This window comes from Aythya marila (assembly GCF_965140915.1).
Source record: "Aythya marila genome assembly, chromosome: Z".
In the NCBI taxonomy this organism is placed as follows: Eukaryota; Metazoa; Chordata; class Aves; order Anseriformes; family Anatidae; genus Aythya; species Aythya marila.
Window position 1 is genome coordinate 87,127,160 of NC_139080.1, and position 20,131 is coordinate 87,147,290.

The 20,131-nt window shown below is 44.1% G+C and overlaps 1 protein-coding gene across 2 annotated transcripts in view; it reads right to left on the reverse strand.

Annotated features, from left to right (window-relative positions):
* The window catches only part of PAX5 (paired box 5), a 148,129-nt gene that overhangs the window by 62,383 nt on the left and 65,615 nt on the right, over positions 1 to 20,131 (reverse strand). For both annotated transcript variants that reach the window (XM_082784265.1, XM_082784266.1), the window contains exon 7: positions 10,549 to 10,678. In XM_082784265.1, the coding sequence (XP_082640391.1) occupies positions 10,549 to 10,678 (130 nt within the window). The remainder of the gene's footprint in view (positions 1 to 10,548; positions 10,679 to 20,131) is intronic.

Consider the following 20,131-nt stretch of genomic DNA (forward strand, 5'->3'; position numbering starts at 1 on the left):
CCCAAAGTATTTGCCTTCTGGCCAGTCCATGATCACTTCCAATATTCCTGGGCGACTGGGGTTTCCTATTCGAGCCCGCTGAGTAATCAGTGCAACCCACTTGCTCCATGTAGCATCAGTTGCATGATGCGTAGAGGGGACCCTTCCCTTGAACATCCAGCCTAGTACCGGTAATCGGGGTGCTAGGAGGAGCTGCGCTTCAGTACCGACCACCTCCGAAGCAGATCGAACTCCTTCATATGCTGCCAATATCTCCTTTTCAGTTGGAGTATAGCGGGCCTCAGATCCTCTGTATCCCCGACTCCAAAACCCCAGAGTGTTATCAGCACTCTTCTCATTCTAAGCCAAAACACAGCATTCCACCAGCTACTAGGAAGAAAATTAATTCTGTGCTAACTGAAACCAGGACACACCCCCACCTCAAATACAGTAAAATATGAACTAAAATAAATGTTCTCTTTTCCCCAAAGGAATCACCAGCTGCAGATTTCACAGCGCATTACCCACTTTCACACTCCACATTAGTGAAATGTTGACCCTGTACCACATTTTTTGCATCTCAAAACTACTAGTTGTCTCCACTGTGAGTGTCAAGTGTGCAAGAATGAGTGAAAAGTCTGATGTCACTATGTATTCCTCAGTCATGTATGGGAATCTTTTACTTTTGCTTTTGTTTCACATTACAGATTCCACTGGACGTGAAAAGTATTTTTTTTTTCTCAGATTATCATCAAAAATGAGTTATAAAATGCAGATCAAATAAGGGCTTGAGCCAAAAGAGAAACAGCCCTTTCTTGGCTCCTTTAAGCACCAATTCCAGAGACTTCATCAGTGCTGAAGAAAGAGCACCATCTATTAGTCAAACTTCTCTTTATTCTCACCAAGCTGAAAACAGAAGGCAGTTTGTAAAGAGTCAGCAGTTTGATTTCAGTGTGGGATGAGTATTCAGAACCCAGCCAAGACATGGCAAAAGAAGACTGTATATTTGGGATTCAAGCAGAACTTCAAAGAGTTCAGCCCACATTTCCCACGTTACCTCTCTGCAATGATAAAATACTCTACCTTGATGTACACACCATATAAGACAACACTCTTGCAGCTTCCTACTAAGACAAAACACTTGATTTCTCTGTTGCATGTCTAAAATACCTAATTCAAAAGCCAATAAAACTAAATAGGCTGCATTTTAAACCGCTTAGAAACTTCTGTGTTCTCATTTCTCCTGACACTGTCCCCCAGCCATTCCCAGAGGGACACAGCCCTTACAGTTTTCATCTGAGAGATTAACTCAGGGAAAGAATTCCAGAGAAAGGCTTTTAAAACTGGTATCCTTGCTGGCTGGGTGGAGAAACAGGGATGCATTACAATGATTTTTTTTTTTTTTAAAGCAAAAACATCAATAACAAACATCATGTAAAAACAAAACACCCACCATTTCTTCCATGTTTTATGGTATCTAAAGAATGGTCCTATAAATGCATGTAACAGACAGAGAAAAATACATGAATCAAAACCTCCCTCAGCCATCTACTCCACTTTCAAGCATAGCTCAGAAGAACAGATATTCAGAAGTTATGCAGGTGTCCCATCTCCAGGGGCACTGGGCATGATCCCATCATAGAGACAAGGAACACAACTTGCTACCCAGCAAATACAGAAGCACAATGCCTATCACAGAAATACAGAGTAGCTGAGGTTAGAAATCTGCTCTGGAATTCATGCAGTACAACTCCCCTGCTCAGAGCAGGGTCACCTAAAGCAGGTTGTCCATGACCATATCCAAACAGCATTTGAACATATCCAAGGATGGAGATCCTATTGCCAAGCTGAGCAACCTGTGCCAGTGTCTGACCACTCTCCCAGTTCTGCCAGCTGGCACACCCTCATTATTTCTAAGCACAGAATCATTGGATCATTTGGGTTGGAAAAGACCTCTAAGCACATCTGGTCCAACCTTTAACCTAGAACTGCCAAGCCCACCATTAAACTATGTCATCTACACATCTTGATTGCCTCCAGAGACAGTGACACAGCTGGGCAGCCTATTCCAATACTTCACAACCCTTTCAGTAAAGAATTTTTTTCCAATATCCAACCTAAGCCTCCTCTGGCACAACTTATGGCCATTTACTCATGTCTAAACTGCATAATTCTGCACAAACTGTTGCATCTGAAGCTGCTCCTGCTATTGCTTTCCTGTTAGGTGCACTCTGGTCCTGTCCCCTTACTCAGCAGCAGCTCAAAAAGTGCTTGACTGTCCCTAATCAGGTGTCAGCTGGAGACCACAGCTCAGAGCACACTTTGATTATGATTATCATGATCTAGTGTGTAATAAGACCTCCAAAATTGAGCCACGCAAAAAACTAAACATCTGGTCCAAAGTCAGTTCATAAACTCTAGGTTGTGAAGAGAGAAATGTATCTCCAGGCTCCTTCCATACCAAGGCTTGTATCCAGTGTTGTTCAAATGAATCCTGTGTCCTACAGGGTTTTCTTTTTAAATAAACAAAAAGCTTCTTCAGGCTGCATTTTGCTAAATGATAAATATTATCAATGTTTAACCCTGGCAAGAGATCAGCCTGGGATTTTAAAGCAGCTGTTCTTTTTTTACATTGCTGCTTAATGTATCAGAATCCACTTTGGTTGCAAATATTGAACAGCTCAGGAGGTGATCCATTTTTGGCATCCTTTTCGGTCCAACTGCTTCATCACCATCTAGCGCCTAGCTTCAGAATTGACAATAACTGCCATTTTACAAAACCTTGTGAAACTGTGGCTCATAAATTGTAGACATAGCATGATGGGATAAACATAGCAGGCAGAAGAGTCAGGCAACAGACTTCTGTAAAACTGAGCACTACTAATGAAAAAACATGCTATCAGGGACCAGCTAAGGGCTGTATATTGCTGCAGAACAGTAGCAGAAAACCACTTTTGACATGCATTTATCCCATGTTAGCACTCTTGTTTCCCAGTGACAAAAATTTGACAAAATATGTAGTAATATAAAAGGTTAAATGCATCCCTGTTATCTGCATTACCCACAGGCCTGTGCCACCTATGGAGAAATAACTACCAGGCATAATATACCACATCTAAGTTATTGGATGCATCCACACTAAAGAAAAAGTCAAGCTGATTTTTCCAGGAGTGGCAGAGTCTGTTCCAACAGATATATTTGTCCCACTTGCTCAACATTCAATCCAGCCTGAAGCCTGGAATCAATTATGTTTGGTTGCCTGAGTCCCCCAGTGCAAACCAGAGCAGATGATCTAATGTGATTGCCATTCAGAATTTCTCTCCTTCCCCAAGCCTCCAGACGACAAATGGACTCTGCTTCTACTTTTGCTCTGTTTCTTCTCGCCTTTTTGACAGGCACACAAAATGCGCAGGAAAGATGATGCAGTCGGCTCTGTGGCAATATCATCTTCATGGCTGATCCCAAGAAAGAGCATACAAGGTAACACTCATTTGGTAGTGTAGTTACAAAGCCAAGCGTGGAGAAGAAAGAATCACTTGTCTGCATTCTGCAGTCTCCGTTTTCCCATGCACAGGTGTGTAAGCTGCAAAATGCACTGCAAGCTACTCATCGGCAGATCTAACAGCACAAATTCATGGGGTCGTAGTGATGTGGAGAAGCAGACAAGCTAAGAGAGGTAAGCTGTGCCAGAGCTGTCCTGGCATGGCATGGGAGCAGATGAAGCTCCCTCACTTGAACATCTGCTGGAGGAACAAAAATAAAGCCCACTTCGAATGTTTTGCTCTGTGCTTCTTCTTTTCACAGAGCAACACAGAGTTCACGTCAGATTCCACTAAAATGAAATGCACTTCTCTGCTCTTCAGTGAGGCTGGTCGCAGTCACTTCGGGACTCTGCTAATGCAAACTGACTCTCCAGCCAACTGCAGTCAGGGCTGACTGTGGATTTGTCAATCTGCCCTCTACACTGTATTGGAAAGTCAAGCAAAGGTGTCAGTTTAGAACGACTTTGTCCTCTCAAAGTGATACTGACCATGCTGAAATCAGCAACCAGAGCAGGGAAAATGCATCTGTGGGTAATTAGTAACAATCACAGGCTGCTTGGAAACTGCTGACTACAGCAGTAATGAGCTGGGCACATGTCATTGGCTTGCAAATGGAGAGAGCATTTATGAACCATGGCAGCAAGCAGTAAGAGAACAATTTTTTTTTTAACTTAATATTTAATGTGGCATAAAAACGATGGAAAGAAATTGAGTGGCTCTCTAAACAGAGGTTTGGTGGTGGTCTGTAACATAACAGAGCTGGTGGATGAAGCAGTACAGAGAACTGTCACTAAATTTTCCTTACACATATTCTAGCAGCAAGTGCCAGCATGAATGCCAGTGTTTAAGCAATCTTTTCATCTTCGAGAAATACCCTTTATCTTTTGCTCTACCAGCTTGCCAGGAAATAGGAATCTTAACATTACATGCAGAGGATCTTCCGTATCTCAACCCTCAATATTACCTTGCAATCCAAACTGTGTTCTAGCACTAAGAAAAAATGAAAGACTATGATTATAATTCACTTAAGACCTCTGTTCTCCAATTCATTTGCATTAAATTCCTTATGATCTATTTTACAGCCTGAAGACTAACAGAATAAACTCTCTTCACAAATGGCAGCCCAGAGTCTCCAAACTTTCTAATGAAACTGATTAAGCCTGAACTGCAGATACCAGCCTGTAAAAGGACTAAGTATTCTTAGCCATAATAAAACCCATCCCACTAATGCCTGTATGTCATATTTAATGATCTTCAATCCCCAAAATAAGTCTTTTAAACCCTGTTCCCACCAACTCTGTGTTGAAATGTTATGAAGTCACACATTCACACATTTATGGCTCTGCTTTACACTGATTAGAAGATTTCCTGATAAAAATAATATTTTCCATTAACAGATCTTAATATTACAATCCACTTGTGATTCTATTTTACACAGCCCTTGGTCTCATAACAATTAAGCCATTACAAATGTTTTTTATAATCTGGAATGTCAGCAGAGAAATGAGGTAAACCTGTCAAGCCATTATCACCACCAAACACAGACTGTAAACATTTTGTGGAGCTTTAACCACCCAATTTGACAACTGAAAACTGTGTTAGCTAGCAAGACTGAAACAGGTTGTTCCACACAGCTTTCAGTCTCCTCCTCTCAGTCTGCACACATCACAAGACAGCCTATCTGGAACAAGGAAGTTGGAAAGCCCTCAAGAAAAAAGAGTTAAGAAATTAAAAACAACCCGACATTTTGAATTTCAAGGGAAAAGAAGAAAAATAAATAAATAAATAATAAAAATAAATATAAATTAAAAAAAAAAAAATTAAAACAGGATTCATGACAGCCATTCCTCCTCCAAGAGGCAGCAGTTTACAGGAGAAACACTATCAGAAATCTGTGAGGCTCAGGTACTTTCTTGCAACACAAGGGCTCGAGATCCAGGACATGGTTCTAGCAGAATTTCTCCCATGAGTTAGTTCCTGATCACTAAAGCAGGGCTGACACAAAGCTAGCAGTTTTTCAGTTCTCTTATTTCTCACCTGCAGGGCAAGCAGGCGATCAGGCCCAGTCAGCATGGGTTTATGAAAGGCAGGTCCTGCTTGACAAACCTGATCTCCTTCTCTGACAAAGTGACGCACTTGGTGGATGAGGGGTAGGCTGTGGATGTGGTCTACCTTGACTTCAGCAAGGCTTTTGACACCGTTTCCCACAGCATTCTCCTCAAGAAACTGGCTGCTCTTGGCTTGGACTGGTGTACGTTTCGTTGGGTTAAAAATTGGCCGGGTAGCTGGGCCCAAAGAGTCGTGGTGAATGGAGTTAAATCCAGTTGGAGGCCGGTCACTAGTGCTGTTCCCCAGGGCTCGGTGCTGGGGCCGGTCCTCTTTAATATCTTCATCGATGATCTGGACGAGGGCATCGAGTGCACCCTCAGTAAGTTTGCAGATGACACCAAGTTAGGTGCGTGTGTTGATCTTCTCAGGGGTAGGAAGGCTCTGCAGGAGGATCTGGATAGGCTGGACCGATGGGGTGAGGCCAAGTGTATGAAGTTCAACAAGGCCAAATGCCGGGTCCTGCACCTTGGGCACAACAACCCCAAGCAGAGCTACAGACTGGGAGAGGAATGGTAGGAAAGCTGCCTGGCGGAGAAGGACCTGGGAGTGATGGTGGATAGTCGGCTGAATATGAGCCAGCAGTGTGCTCAGGTGGCCAAGAAGGCCAACAGCATCCTGGCTTGTATAAGAAGCAGTGTGGCCAGCAGGGCTAGGGAGGTGATCGTCCCCCTGTACTCAGCTCTGGTGAGGCCGCACCTCGAGTACTGTGTTCAGTTTTGAGCCCCTCGCTGCAAGAAGGACATGGAGGTGCTCAAGCAAGTCCAGAGAAGGGTAATGAAGCTGGTGAGGGGTCTGGAGAACAAGTCTTATGAGGAGCGGCTGAGGGAGCTGGGCTTGTTCAGCCTGGAGAAGAGGAGGCTCAGGGGCGACCTTATTGCTCTCTAAAGGTACCATAAAGGAGGCTGTAGTGAGGTGGGGGTTGGTCTGTTCTCCCACGTGCCTGGTGACAGGACGAGGGGGAATGGGCTAAAGTTGCACCAGGGGAGTTTTAGGTTGGCTGTTAGGAAGAACTTCTTTACCAAAAGGTTTGTTAGACATTGGAACAGGCTGCCCAGGGAAGTGGTGGAGTCACCATCCCTGGAGGTCTTTAAAAGACGTTTAGATGTAGAGCTTAGGGATATGGTTTAGTGGAGGACTTTTAGTGTTAGGTCAGAGGTTGGACTCGATGATCTTGAGGTCTCTTCCAACCTAGAAATTCTGTGATTCTGTGATTCTACCCCCACTGATCCATGATCCCAACTCAGAAACATTAAACCATAGCTTTTGTCAGAGCACAGACAACAAAAAAGCTCCCAGAAGGCAGACTACATCATGCCCTGTTAGGAAGTGTTTGTTGAACCCTGCACTAAAAACAATTATTGTGCAGTGTGTACCATTGTTCATCTCCTTCTAATTTTCAGTGGCATCTACTACAAATGCAAGGCCCATAGCAATACGCAGGTTTTGGTTACAAGCAAAAAGAGGATCAATAAATGTGTCTTGACTCCTGAATCCCCTGCCCCACCTAACAAAAAAAATAGAAAAAGAAACATGACTAAAAAAGCGTGTTAATTCTTGGGAGAAAATGCAGTAGTCTGTCCAGAGCTATGATGAGAACCATATCATCAAGTACACTTTAATTTACATGGCTTGTATGTTACAGGCACAAAGTATGGCTTGTTACTTAAATCTTCCTACCCCTGAGATCTGCACGTCCTCTCAGATCATTACAGAAGCCCCAGGGCAGAGAGCAGGACTCAGCTGTATGGTATGTGTCCAGCGCTACAGGGCTCAGGGCATGCCTTGGGCTTCTCAGTGCTTCCAAAATGTGAGCAGCACGAAGCTGCTATGGTGTAGGTTATGAAAGAAAAAGGGAGGATAGCACTTGGACAATCTTTTCAAGAAAATATATCAAAAAGCGTAGGTTTTTAAAGGGTTTTCATACACTTGTATAAATCTAAGTTTTATGAATGTAGGTGTTAGAAAACACTACAGCAATAGCAAATTAAAGATATAAATACCTACTGTCTTGTAAAATGTGTTCTGTTATAGCTCGCAACTTGTCACATTTAAGACCAACTGCAGGTTTTTTCTAGGCTTTCTACTCATAAAGCCTGCTCCACATGGTCAATGAGAACAAATAAATTTAAAATTTAGAACTTTTGTTCACGGGTATAAAGTCACAAGGAGAGCGCAAGAGAAGTATGTAACAAGCTTTGCAGCACCATTTCTGTAGTCAGCTCACCAAATGCTAAGAAAGTAGCAGTACAAGAAAATTGTCAGTCATGCCCAATAAGTAAGATAAGGATGCAATGGCTGCTCCCATGCTCTTTGAACTGTGGATGGATGTTTTGTACAATGAATTGAAGTGTCTACACAGGAGCACAGTCTGAAACACAAGTCTTGTTGTAAGCTGCCTCTGAACGAGCTGGTGTTAGCAGCTGTAGGAGCAGCAGAAACGTCCCAGTGGCAACAGAAGTAAGCTCTGTTATCTAAGAGGCCATGGAACATACATGCGCCCCAAGGTCATCTTTACAGGTGAAATCTATAGTCAGCCTTGCTTCTGGAAGGGACCAGCATGACCAGCACCCATAACAACACACTGACCAAATCTGACAACTCTTAGTGCTTCTGTCCATGTCAGCCTCTTGCAAAACAAAGTTAAAAAATAAGTAATAATTATCTATAGGATATCTGTGAGCTTGGCAAGGCCTTTTTATACTTTAAATCAAAACAAGTTCTTTTGCCATTTCGGTATATGCAGAAACTCAGAGTTTTAATGCACGTTGCTCAAAAGACTGTAATAAGTACTTTTTCCATTGCTAAATGTCACCTTACACTATTGTCAAGGCACCTAAAATTACTTGATTCCTTGAGAGTTACCATGCAATCTTCTCCATTCCTGGCTAATCAATATCACTGGGAGCCACATGTAAATGAGATGTTTTTAGAAACCCTATGAAACAAGGCTGGTTTGAGAATAAGATTTGTATTAGATTAGTATACATAGTATAGATCAGATCCTGGTGAAAGGCATATTCATGCCTGTTCTCTGTTAAAGGTTTCCCAAGCTCGTTCTTATCCATAATTCTTTATTTTCAACTATGCTTGGAACTCAGTTTATTCATCTCTTGCTAGACTTTTTTTTTTTCAAATGCTGGAAAGAACAACTGAACAACGTCAGTGCTGCCTGGAATATTCCTTTTTTGTTTGTTTGTTTGTTTTTATTTTTAATACCTTGAAAGAATAAGGAAGTATACTCTCATCAACTCCCAGGGCCCTGCCATAGTAGTAGCTGGCTTTATAAAACAAGTGAAATCTTGCTTGAACTCCTGGGTCCATCCTGCCTACTTCCAGAGACCTGAGGCTTGTGCAACTCACTTGCACAAGCTACGATCTGCTCTTCTCAGGCCCTCAGTAACTGGGCCTACAACAAAAGCTTCACCAGCAGTTCCAGCAAGCAGTCACTGCCATCGGGTAATTATCCCTATTGCTCCCCTTGCTGACTCTCTCATTGACTTGCCCACCTCTTCCCTCCCCAGACACATTGTGCTAGTATTCTAGTATTACACCACGAAGTACTGTGCCAGGGACACCACCTGGCTGAAAAGTAACTCTGTAGAGGGTGTTTTTTCCCGGGGGGGAGGGGAGGCTTGAAAGGGGGAGGGTCTTGGCTATTTTCCAGCCAGTTCAGTTTCATTATATGATTTCCTGCATGATTTCACACAGATGGGACGGCAGGGGGAATGCAATAAGCATGCGAAGTGCTTAAACCAGCATAAAAGAAAGAAGTGTTGCTGGAATATTAAAACAGCTTTTGGGTGAACCTGGTTTTGGCTAGGTACAGATCTTGGACAGGCAGTTTCTTAGAGGAAGACAGAAGCAAGAAAGCATTCAAGTTTTCTATCATTTCCTTTCCTTCCTAAGTCTCACTCCACATAATGCAATTTAATAATTTCTTGCTTCTCACCTACTAGATGAGATTGCAGTGCTTTCAAGATAAGGTAATAAATAATATAAAAATAATAAAAATAAAAAAATAATATAAGAAAAACAGTATCATTTTCAATTTTAGCAACAAAATAAACATGTAAATCCAATCCCTGGCAAAACACAGAAAATTCATTGATAAAATCTCTACAAGTTAGACTTAAGGACAAAAGTAATACACAGGAGTAACATACATAGGAAACGGTCCCTGAACTTTTTTAATCCTGGTTGGTTTGTTGCTGGATTTGTTATGTCTTTTTTTTTTTCTTTTTTCTTTTTTTTTTTTTGTGACTCCCACAATTCTTTTGGGACACAGCTTCATGTATTTCTTATAATTTGAGCAGTCTCCTTCCACATGATGTGGACAGTCCCAAATAAACAGAGGACCATGGCATTATCAAATTCCAGCTGTTCCTTAACTCTTACCCTATACCTTCTTAATAAGGTCTCGCTTAAATGCAGACAATCCTAGAACAAACAATTGCTTTCCACTTAAATGTTCCATCTTAGTGCAAAATTACAGGTCCATAAGTCTAAAACATGAATTTTGTAGAAAACAAAAGCATCCAAAATTCAAGTTAGCTTGAATGCCATAAAAATCTCATCCAGACTAAAATGCCAGCTGCCTTTATGAAAAACAGGCCACAAATCCCAAAAGCACAGGCAAGCATCTGATTTTCTGTTAAGTGTTAGTTTTTTTTTACAAGAGCGGGTTTGGGGTGGAGAGGCGTATTCCATCCTACTTCATCTGTTGGCTCCAAGGAATACTAATGATTTATACAATCCACACAATGACTACCAACAGAGCTGCTGTAAAATCACATGGTTACAAGGAGACTTTTGAGTGAATAACTACACGTCTGAGACAACTCCTTCATTAAGAGCATCACCCTACAATGTACATGTGTACTTCTTCACATCATTTATCAGTGTATAACAAACTAATTACCTGTTACGATAGGATATGACTGAGGTCCAGGAACACTTGCTCCTAAATCTGCAGAAGTAGGGCTGGTTATATTGGCCTTCATGTCATCCAATCCACCAGCTAATGATGCCATGGCTGAGTATTCAGTTGCCTGGAAAAAGAAACAAAAGACATTTTACCAATAATAAATTCACTATTCAACAGCTTTTGCCTGTATGGCAAAATGCAATGCAGAACTCTGAAATCTTTTGTTCAGTCAGACTGGCTACTTTTAAGGCAGTACGTGGGTAGCGTAAACAGCAGTGTTAAGCAGTCAAAATAATAAACGGGTCTGTTCTTATCACTGGTGTTCTTGGAGAACACCAAAATGAGCTTTCTTTATAAACTGAAATCCAAACTCACAAATATGTCACAAAGCTTTCTTTAAAAAAGAAGTTTTGTAGACCAAAATGGGGACCATAACTGTCGAGTGTAAGTTATTTGCTTGTTAGAGAGAACTGTTCAAGTCAGTTAACCTGAACTCTCCTTAGTTCATTGGTGGCATTTGAAGAGACACACACTAATGAACAGGTGGGAATAGAGGGGTCCAGTTTCCAGTTTCACTTAGGCATACTTCATTTCCTTATAATTTCATAAGAAATAGTTTGCACTTAAATAAAAGCACTTGCTTAATTTGTAGCCAACTGTTTCAAAATCCAAATTATTTAAAAATAAATAAACTGACTGTTGTAAGGGTGCTCTCTCATCTCATGGTAATTCTTTAACCTCATTAGCTGAAGCTACAGTAAATGAGCACAGGTCCTCAGAAGTCAGAATCCTTCTGTCCTATAGCTCTGTCAAAGTCCATGTAGCTATGACAATCTAAAGCAGGTGAGGTCAACTCACACATCCAGTTTTCTGCCATATACATGGCAGAAAGCTCATCTTCATTTGCCCATTTGCCTTTTTCCTTAATTTTTTATTAGTGGTATCATTCACAAAAATGGGAACTTTCAAAGTTTTCCCTTCCCTATTGCTATTTCCACTTTAAATTTTAATCCCTTATTTGAGAAATTGTAATCACATACACAATAATCAGATGATTATGACTTCAAGTGGAGAACAGGCAACAGAAGCAGACAAAATTAAACAACTCCAAGGCTGATTCCCACTGTATTAATGCAGATGTAGCTGTGCAGAGCTGAAGTTATGAGTGATTACTTAAGCCCTCAGTGATTTTTTTGAGCAAACAAATCAAAATGTTAACTTTTTGTTTTGTTTTGTTTGTATTTACTTCGAGGAAAAAAAACATGTCTTGTGTGAATACATTTTTCTCCTTGAAAGTTTCTTAGAATGCATACAATTTGAGATTTACTACGAGCTGAGTACTTTGGGTCAAATATACCTGTTTGTGTCTCCGTTGCTCAGTTCTTACTTAAGCTGAACATAATTTAACTTGATAACCTATTAGTAGTAGGTTTATATTGATCAAAGCATGCTTCATTCAAGGATGCAACCTGTGTGAGGCACAAGCACCCCTATCACCTTGAAAGATCTCCCACACGAACCTCTTCCAGATGAGTGCGTCAAATGTGTTTTGCCAAAGTGAATAGCTGCTGGCCACCCTCTCTCTTCACCCTGCTCATGGATCAGCACTGCAGGGTCCTCTGGATCAAAGACTCTCATCAAGAACTTCTCATCAAAGACTCATCATCATCTCCATTCTTCCCTTTGCATTAGATTTCTCCTATTCCTCAGCCTTTTCAGCTTATTCCTCCTCCAAAACTCCCCTCACCCCTATGTTATCCTTGCCTTCATGAGCCCAGTCTCTTTCTTCTAACACTGTTGCCTCAGAGATATGCACTGCCTGCACCTCTGCTTCAGCTCTACTTCTGCACCTTGGCAATCCCTGCCCTTTGGGAAGACCTTTGGGAGGAGCAGCACTCCTCTGTGCTGTCACCAGTGCAACCAAAGTTCTTTGGTCTAGTCTCACATCCTACCCAAAAAAAATCATCACAGACCCTGTTTAGTCTGCCAGGCTGCCCACGGGCCCTGTCCCTCGCTGCAGTACTTGCTCTGTGTGGAGCTGCCAGCCTTCCCACACGGCTCCAGAGTCCTGTGTCTGCAACCCCACTTGGGGATGTGCATACTTAGCAGCATAGCTGAACTTTTTAGCTTCCTGAAGCCCTGACCTGAAAAGAGACTGGATGAACAAAGCATGGCTGAAGTTCTGCAGAGACATCGCAGGCAGCTGGTGCTGTCCTCGCAGCGTGGGATGTGCAGGAAGCACAGCAGGGAGAAAGCTGTCCTGCTCTCTTACATTGGGGATGGTATTTCTGCAGTCTGGAGAAAAGCACACACCCACCCCTAGACTCCTTGTTTTACTCCTGATGCTCTAAGAAGTTGTTTTACTCCTGATGCTCTAAGAAGTTGTAAATGCACTACGGTCAGACCTGGCAATCTCTTCAGAGCTTCCTACATTTCTTTGATCTGCCACGAAGCAGTGTGAATGTGGTTTCACACTGCTGAAGGGGACGCTGATAGTTTGGGCTCAGCTGAGAGAAAGCACACTGCAGTGCCACATGCTGGGTCACACACAGCCCCCTACAGTCAAAAGGTGCTATAGGGGCTGCTACTCCTTGCTCAAACCCAACTAAAAACAGCCCAGGACCCCACATGAAAAATCCCTGCCATGAGAGTGCAGAGCATTCTGCGAAATGTCAAAACATTGCAGCTTTCTTCAGCTTTGAGGTCCTAGTAACTGACCTAGGAGGACACTGTAACAGGAACAGGTCTCACATTTTAACTGTAGTGATCTGAAAACACCACATCAACTAAACGACAGCTGGGCTTTTCAAGCTGGGAGGGATTTACCCGTTTTCAGTAGCAGAAGCAGATAGCTAGAAGGGTATAGCACACTCTGCTGGGAGCAAGGACAATGGCATACCTGTGCTCTGTGTCACCCTGCACAGGGAGCAGGAACCTGATGGTGTGTGCACCCCGGGAGGAGATGGAGGCCAGCCTGCACCTGCCTGCTATGGAGGTAAGAATACTGGGATTTTCAGGGATTTTCCTGTTTTTGCACTTTTCCCACGGCAAAACCATGCCAGCATCCCTCCTCGGAGCCACCAGCTGTTGCCCACACACCTGCAGCCAGGCCAAAGAGCTGCAGATGAGCAGCTGATCTGGGGCTACCAGACACCACACCAAACAGACACAAGCCCATTGCTGCTCCAGACCCACCACAACTGACTCGCAGCCACATTGTCCAGGTCAAGGTGAGCCCATTAAACACCTCTGTGGTCAAAGCGCCTACCACAAGGCACTCAGGGGGCAGCCAAGGCCAGCACCAGGCTAATGCAGCAGCACTAGTCAGGAGGAGGGCAGGCAGCTTTGGAAAGAGAAGGAAGCGTGCCGCTGCAGAAGGTGTCTCTCGTTGCCAAGCTGTGAGATGCTGTAATGAGCCCTGTGCTCAGCACTTTGAAGAGAGGTCCCCATCCCTTGAAACAGGTGGGTGCAGACCTGCGGGACAGCAGGCAGCCAGGGGATGAACCCTGGAGCACAGGGGGCTCAGAATTTGGCTTCTCCACTTCTACATGTAAGCCAGCACTGCTGGCAGTGACAAGCGGCCCAGATGTGACCATGAGGCCTCTCCCTCTGCAGCAGGAAGCCCGACCTGCTTGGTAGGTGAAAAAGCAAGAGTCGGGTGTTCAGTACCCTAGAAATTACCTGAAAAATGACTGCCTGCGGTTGTACCACGTACTGTCTCATCAGCATGGAGCACCACTGCCATAGCATGGAGGAGAGAAAACACAGACATGTGAAACGAGGAATATATAAAAGGGGAGAGACTGAGGACAAACTGAAAGGAGAGGCCAGACAGGGTCTCATGCTCGCCCTGCCCCATCCCTTTTGGCTCAGGAGGACCTGGTGCTGGGCAAAGGAGCTGGACAGGGGAGAAGCCGGGGTAGTGAGGAGAGGGGTGGCCACTTTGTGTGCTAGGGCAGCAGTTCACCCTATGCCTCACACAGGAGCGTCCACACGGTGCTTTTCCTGCCAACCTTCATTGTGTGAAGATGGGAAAGTTTCTACTCCGGCAGAAGTTTCACATCCACCTTAATTTCAGAGGCTTTATTTCCAGGTATTTCCTCCGTGGCGCCCCTCGCCCACATCTGTGCACTGGCATTGCCAGCAGCACTGAGATGTGTGGGCAGTCACAGGCTGGTGCCTTCCTTCACGTGGTGTTGGGCAGACTCTGTGGCACCAGGGCACTTGGTAGGTGTCATTTACAATCTCTCTCTAAGTACCATCCCATCCGCTTTATGGAAGGGGAAATTGAGGCAGAGTCCCACATTTATAGGAATAATTGTGCCAGTGGGCACTTTTCAGAAGTCACTGGGGCCAGGAGAAATAACTGGAGTGCGAGCTGGGTGTCTGTCTCTCTTCATGGCATGCAGTAGGTACTGAACCAATTCTCACAGCAAGTACCTACAGGGGGAAGAGCTCCCTCCACACCCTGCATGCAAATACCCATCACCAGCCCATGGGGATGTGAACACATGAGGATGAGAAGGAAACAATCAACTTTTATGCATGTATTACAACCTTCTGTAGAAAACACATGAAACTACCTGCTGTGTCCATGCCAATTCTGCTGCCTTCAGTTTCTCAGCTACACATTTAGAGGGACAACTTCAGTCACCAAGAGCTGACAGAGCATCCTGAACCGCAGCAGCTCACAGGAGCCTTGTACCCAGCCCTATCTTTCACACCTTGTTGCACCACCAGAAGACAAGCTGTGGCATGAAAGAGATTTGTGAGAGGTGGTGAAGGCGATGAGCATATGTTGGGAAAAGAGGTGCAGGAGTACATTGGTACTGTTCGCAAACTATTTCAGGGAGGTTGTGGAGTCTCCTTCTCTGGAGATACTCAAGGCCCGTCTGGATGCCTACCTGGGCAGCCTGATCTAGGGAACCTGCTTTGGCAGGGAGGTTGGACCCGATGATCTCTGGAGGTCCCTTCCAACCCCTTCAGTTCCGTGATTCTGTGATTCTGTAACATACACAGCATGGCAGAAGGCACACTGGCATCTCCCGTGACACCACAGTAAAGTGGTGAGATAACCCATCACTGGCTTCACACTATACTTTTTCTGACAAAGATGCCTGTGTATAAATCACCAGAAGGTCAACAGACCCTACAGATAGAGCTGCTGTCTCTTCACAATATATCCAGAACAGACAAAGGAGGGCATGTAGTGGGGAAAAAGGGCATTCCCTAAAACAGCCCAGTGCTGGGATCCAGCATGGGAAACTTGCAGAGGTAAGGGGGGGATTCTTCTGTGCAAGGGTCTGGGGTTAGCCCTGCAGCAGTGCTGCAATCCGGGCAGTGCTAAGCAAACGCATTCCCCTCTGCTCCCTCTTCCCCCCTTCCAGTGGCACAGACCCTGCACCCCCCTCATGAGACCACTTCAGGAAAAGACAGAAAAGAGGTGCCTGCTACACAGGGAAAGTGACTATCCAAAGGAGCCAGCTGGCATCCTGTGGGACTTGCACATGTTGCTTTTGCATCTGCTCGGTTCTCCAAATCACACCTGCAAAAAAAACAAGCAGGCATAAAGCAACGTGTCTTGTGCCTTCCTGCTACTCGCATGGCTGCCTTCAGACCAACAGTGTTGCTTGGCATGCAGCACCTAAAGAAAACCCCTGCCTGACGCAACACAACGGTGGCTTGGGCTGCCAGAGCACAGCACCAGCCTGGGGGCTTCAGGGCTTGGCACTGCTTCGGTGCTGACCGCGCTTGCAGCCTGCCTCTCCCGAGCAGACCAGCTGGCAGTGAGACAGGCATGTCACAGGGGGCCCTCACTGATCAACACAGCTTTTACTGTTCAGGGCAGATGCTGATCTGAGGTCTCCTTAAAGGTGTAGTGCTGTCCACTTGGTCACTCAGCCCAGGTCACAGCTCTGCTAATCTGTCGTGGCAGCAGCAAGCAAGAGCTCATACTTAACAGATCCAAGTCATCCTGTTGTAATACTTTCAAAATTAATAAAGAAAGGCAGAACTAGCAGACACCAGGCAGGCTTTCTACTGAAACCCCCACACCAGCCTCACAAAGGGAAGAAATTCGTAACATTAGATATGGTTCGGAGAGCTTAATCCAAAGCAGCTTTAATTAATCTCCCCAGGCTTTCAGAAACTCGGTGCCACATGCAGCTGCACGGGCACTGGTGCTATTCGGTCTTAAATTTTATGGGAATGGGAAATTCATTCCGAAGCCCTCCTCCTCAACCGCCTCGGATTTGGACTGGAAAGGCATCTGAAAAGCCATATATCAAAGCCTTGTCGCAGCCACCCCATCAGCCACCCCTCCATTTTATAATTTACATCACATTTCCTGCTCTACTCACTGCTCTCACTGAAACTAATTCTGGTTTGGAATAAAACCCATTTACACAGCTAATTGGAGCTGTACTCTAATTTCTCTTTTTTTGTTGTTTTGGTTTGGTTTGGTTTGGTTTTTGGTAGCATTTGGCTCTTACTCTCTTAAACGGCATGAAAATTTGATTTCAGTGATAAAGCCTTTTTTCCCTCTGTGTAAACAGAAGATTTCTAAAACCCCCTTTCACAAAAGAAAAAAAAATGTTAAAAATAATAATAATAATAACAGCAGTGCTTCATTTTAACCCAAATCCAATTAGGATTGTGTAAATCCCCAGAGATTCTTCTGAAAACAAGGGGAATTAGTACACCCTGCCATGAACACAATTGCCCTCATACTTCAGAATAGCTGACTGGCTTTTGACCTAAATCTTCAGATTATCTGCATGTGGGACACTCTACTCTACATTTTACTTTTCCACAGTGAGATCCATAAGCAGACGAGCCCATTCTCAGATTTTCCAAAGGGATCCCCAAATCCAATCTAAATGCCTAGAATTTACCTGGTTTTCTTTTATACATATAAATAACTGCATTTCCATTCGCTCTTTGTTTCTCATTTTCATTTTCTTCTAATATCTGCATGTAAATGTCTGAAAATAGCATCTGTAATTGAAGATTATGAAGTATAGCCAGCTCCTGACAGGCTGCTAAGGAAGATGGATTATCCTCATTTTTCTGTAAATTTTGTCAATTTTGGAATTCATAAGCTATCAACACTGATCAAAATGTGAACACACAGCTGTGTCAAAAAGAAAGGCGCAAGGACATTGTGGCTCCTGCGTTCCCGCAGAGGCTGGGTCTCCTGACCCTCCCCCAGCCGGAGCCGAGCACGGTGCAGGGATTATTCCTGGCCACTCATGGTATTTACCCCCCCTCAAAAAAAATCAAATAAATAAATTGAAAGTACGCAAATTCTCTTGTGCGCTGATTCAAATCACAAAGTGTAATTTATTGCATGTTCTCCCTTTTTATTTATCCCTAAGTAGTAAACACGATTTCCATTCAGGGGGTTCGTTATGTTCCACTCCTACCAGACAATCACAGCACACTTGAGGCAATTGTTTAGTCTCTTCCTCTCAATTTTCCCATTACTGGGAGTAAGTACTGTTGGGACTCTTTAATAGCCCGACTGCAGCCCATATCAATAACAGATGAGGTTTAATCGTCCAATACAAAAATTATTTAGGCTCAGTAAGGACATTCAATGTCATTTGCATAATGGCATTCCTATCCTGAGCACCCAACCCATCGTGCATAAACAAGGCCCTGGGACTATAAATAATAATAAATCATGACGTCCATGCTCCTCTTGCTGTAATAGGAGCCTCTCTTTGTAGAAATTATTTCAGCAGGAAATGGGCACTGCAATTTTAAAGACGTGGCATTCCACAGACCAGTAAATCACACTCGCGCACGCACACACACACGCGCACACCCTCCACAGAGGCTGCCCATGGTGAACAACAAAACCCCATGAAACGGCAGCACAGAAAACAACCAGCACTTGTGGCAGAAAATGTTCTTTTGTTGTTGTTTTGTTATTTTTCTAAGCAGAACTAGCAAATTGAGTAAAACCAAGGTCTGAATAGAGTGAATTGTGCCTAGGCATGCATATGCAAGGCTGACTGACTTCATTTCAAATTTGAATTGTGACCTGTCTCCAGCCTCAGAGATTACCTAGAGCAAAATTAACTACAGTAGGAAGCAGTTATTTCCAACCAAAATGAGAAGTGCATAACTAGACATGTCTGCCTGGATTTAACGAGCAGAGCCACATGGGATGCTCTTCCACTGCCTCCAGTGGGAGTGCTCAGCTGGGCTGCTTTTATTCCCAGCCATGCAGAAGCCTGTGGAGCTGCGGCCAAGGAGCAGCTGACCTCGGGGAAGGAGACTCCTCTCCAGGGTCACCGTGTGGTTTGTGGGATGTGCCAGTCCCCCATCCCTGGGCGAGGAGGGGGACAACCAGGCCAGTTGGACAGCATGCAAAGGCCTTTCAGCATTGGAAAGGATGGCTGTGGATGCAGCACAAAACCAGCCAAAAAGGAAGGCTGGGGCCACAGTCACTGCAGGCCACACTGTCAGACCTGGCTCTCTCTATAACCTGTGGTGAAAAGCATCCCTGACTCCTAGTGAGATGCCCACAGCAACACCACCACCTCATATCAGGCAAGAAGAGGAAACTAAGTCTGCTGCCTGGCTGTCTCTTGCCCTCAGCATCTTTGAGCCTCTTCTGGAAGGCTTGGTGGGAAGAAAGCAAAGGCCTGCACATGCTTCAAGACATTTTTTAACAAAGCCTTTCGTAGATTCATTAAAAGCACCAGTCACCTGCCTGGGGCAGAGAAAGCCAGCAGTCTCTTCCTACTGGTTTGTAAGGAGAAGTTTCCACAGAAAATCATGACAAGGCCTCCCAAAATAAATAAATAAATAAATAAATAAATAAATAAATAAATAAATAAATAAATACACATACATCTCAGTGAGCTATAGCGATTTCTAATTTTCAGATTCACCAGGCAAGTAACAAGTGTTCAAATGAACAATGACAGGACAACAATGGTGACAGCTGATCTCTGCTTTTGCTGTGATTTGCATCTCCACACATCCATCCTCAACTGCTCATTTGTCTATGTCTCCCAGTAAAAACATTCTTCAGTTTCTTCAGAAACACTATCTCCTCTATTGCACACTCTCCTTCATTAACCCTGTCCAGGCTACTTGTTCATCAAGTGTCCTTTCACAGTCTCTGCATGGGTTCTTTCTCACCATATAAATGCCAGTGCTTCCTGTTGTGGTTTAACTCAGCAGGCAGGGAAGCACCATGCAGCCATGTGCTCACTCCCACAGTGGGATGGTGGAGAGAATCAGAAAAAAAAAAAAAAAAAAAAAAGTAAAACTCGTGGGTTTAGATAAGGACAGTTCGATAGGACAGAAAAGAAAGTGAAAATAACAATAATATTAATAATGATAAAAGAATACACAAAACAAGTGATGCACAATGCAATTACTCAGCACCTCCTGGCCAATGCCCAGCTAGAGCACAAGGGGTAGCACCCCCAGCCAACTCCTCCAATATTTATTGTTCAGCATGAAGCCACATGGTGTGGGACCTTGGCCACTTGGGGTCAGCTCTCCTGGCTGTGTCCTTTCCCAGCTTCTTGCACACCCCAGCCTCCTCAGTGTGAGA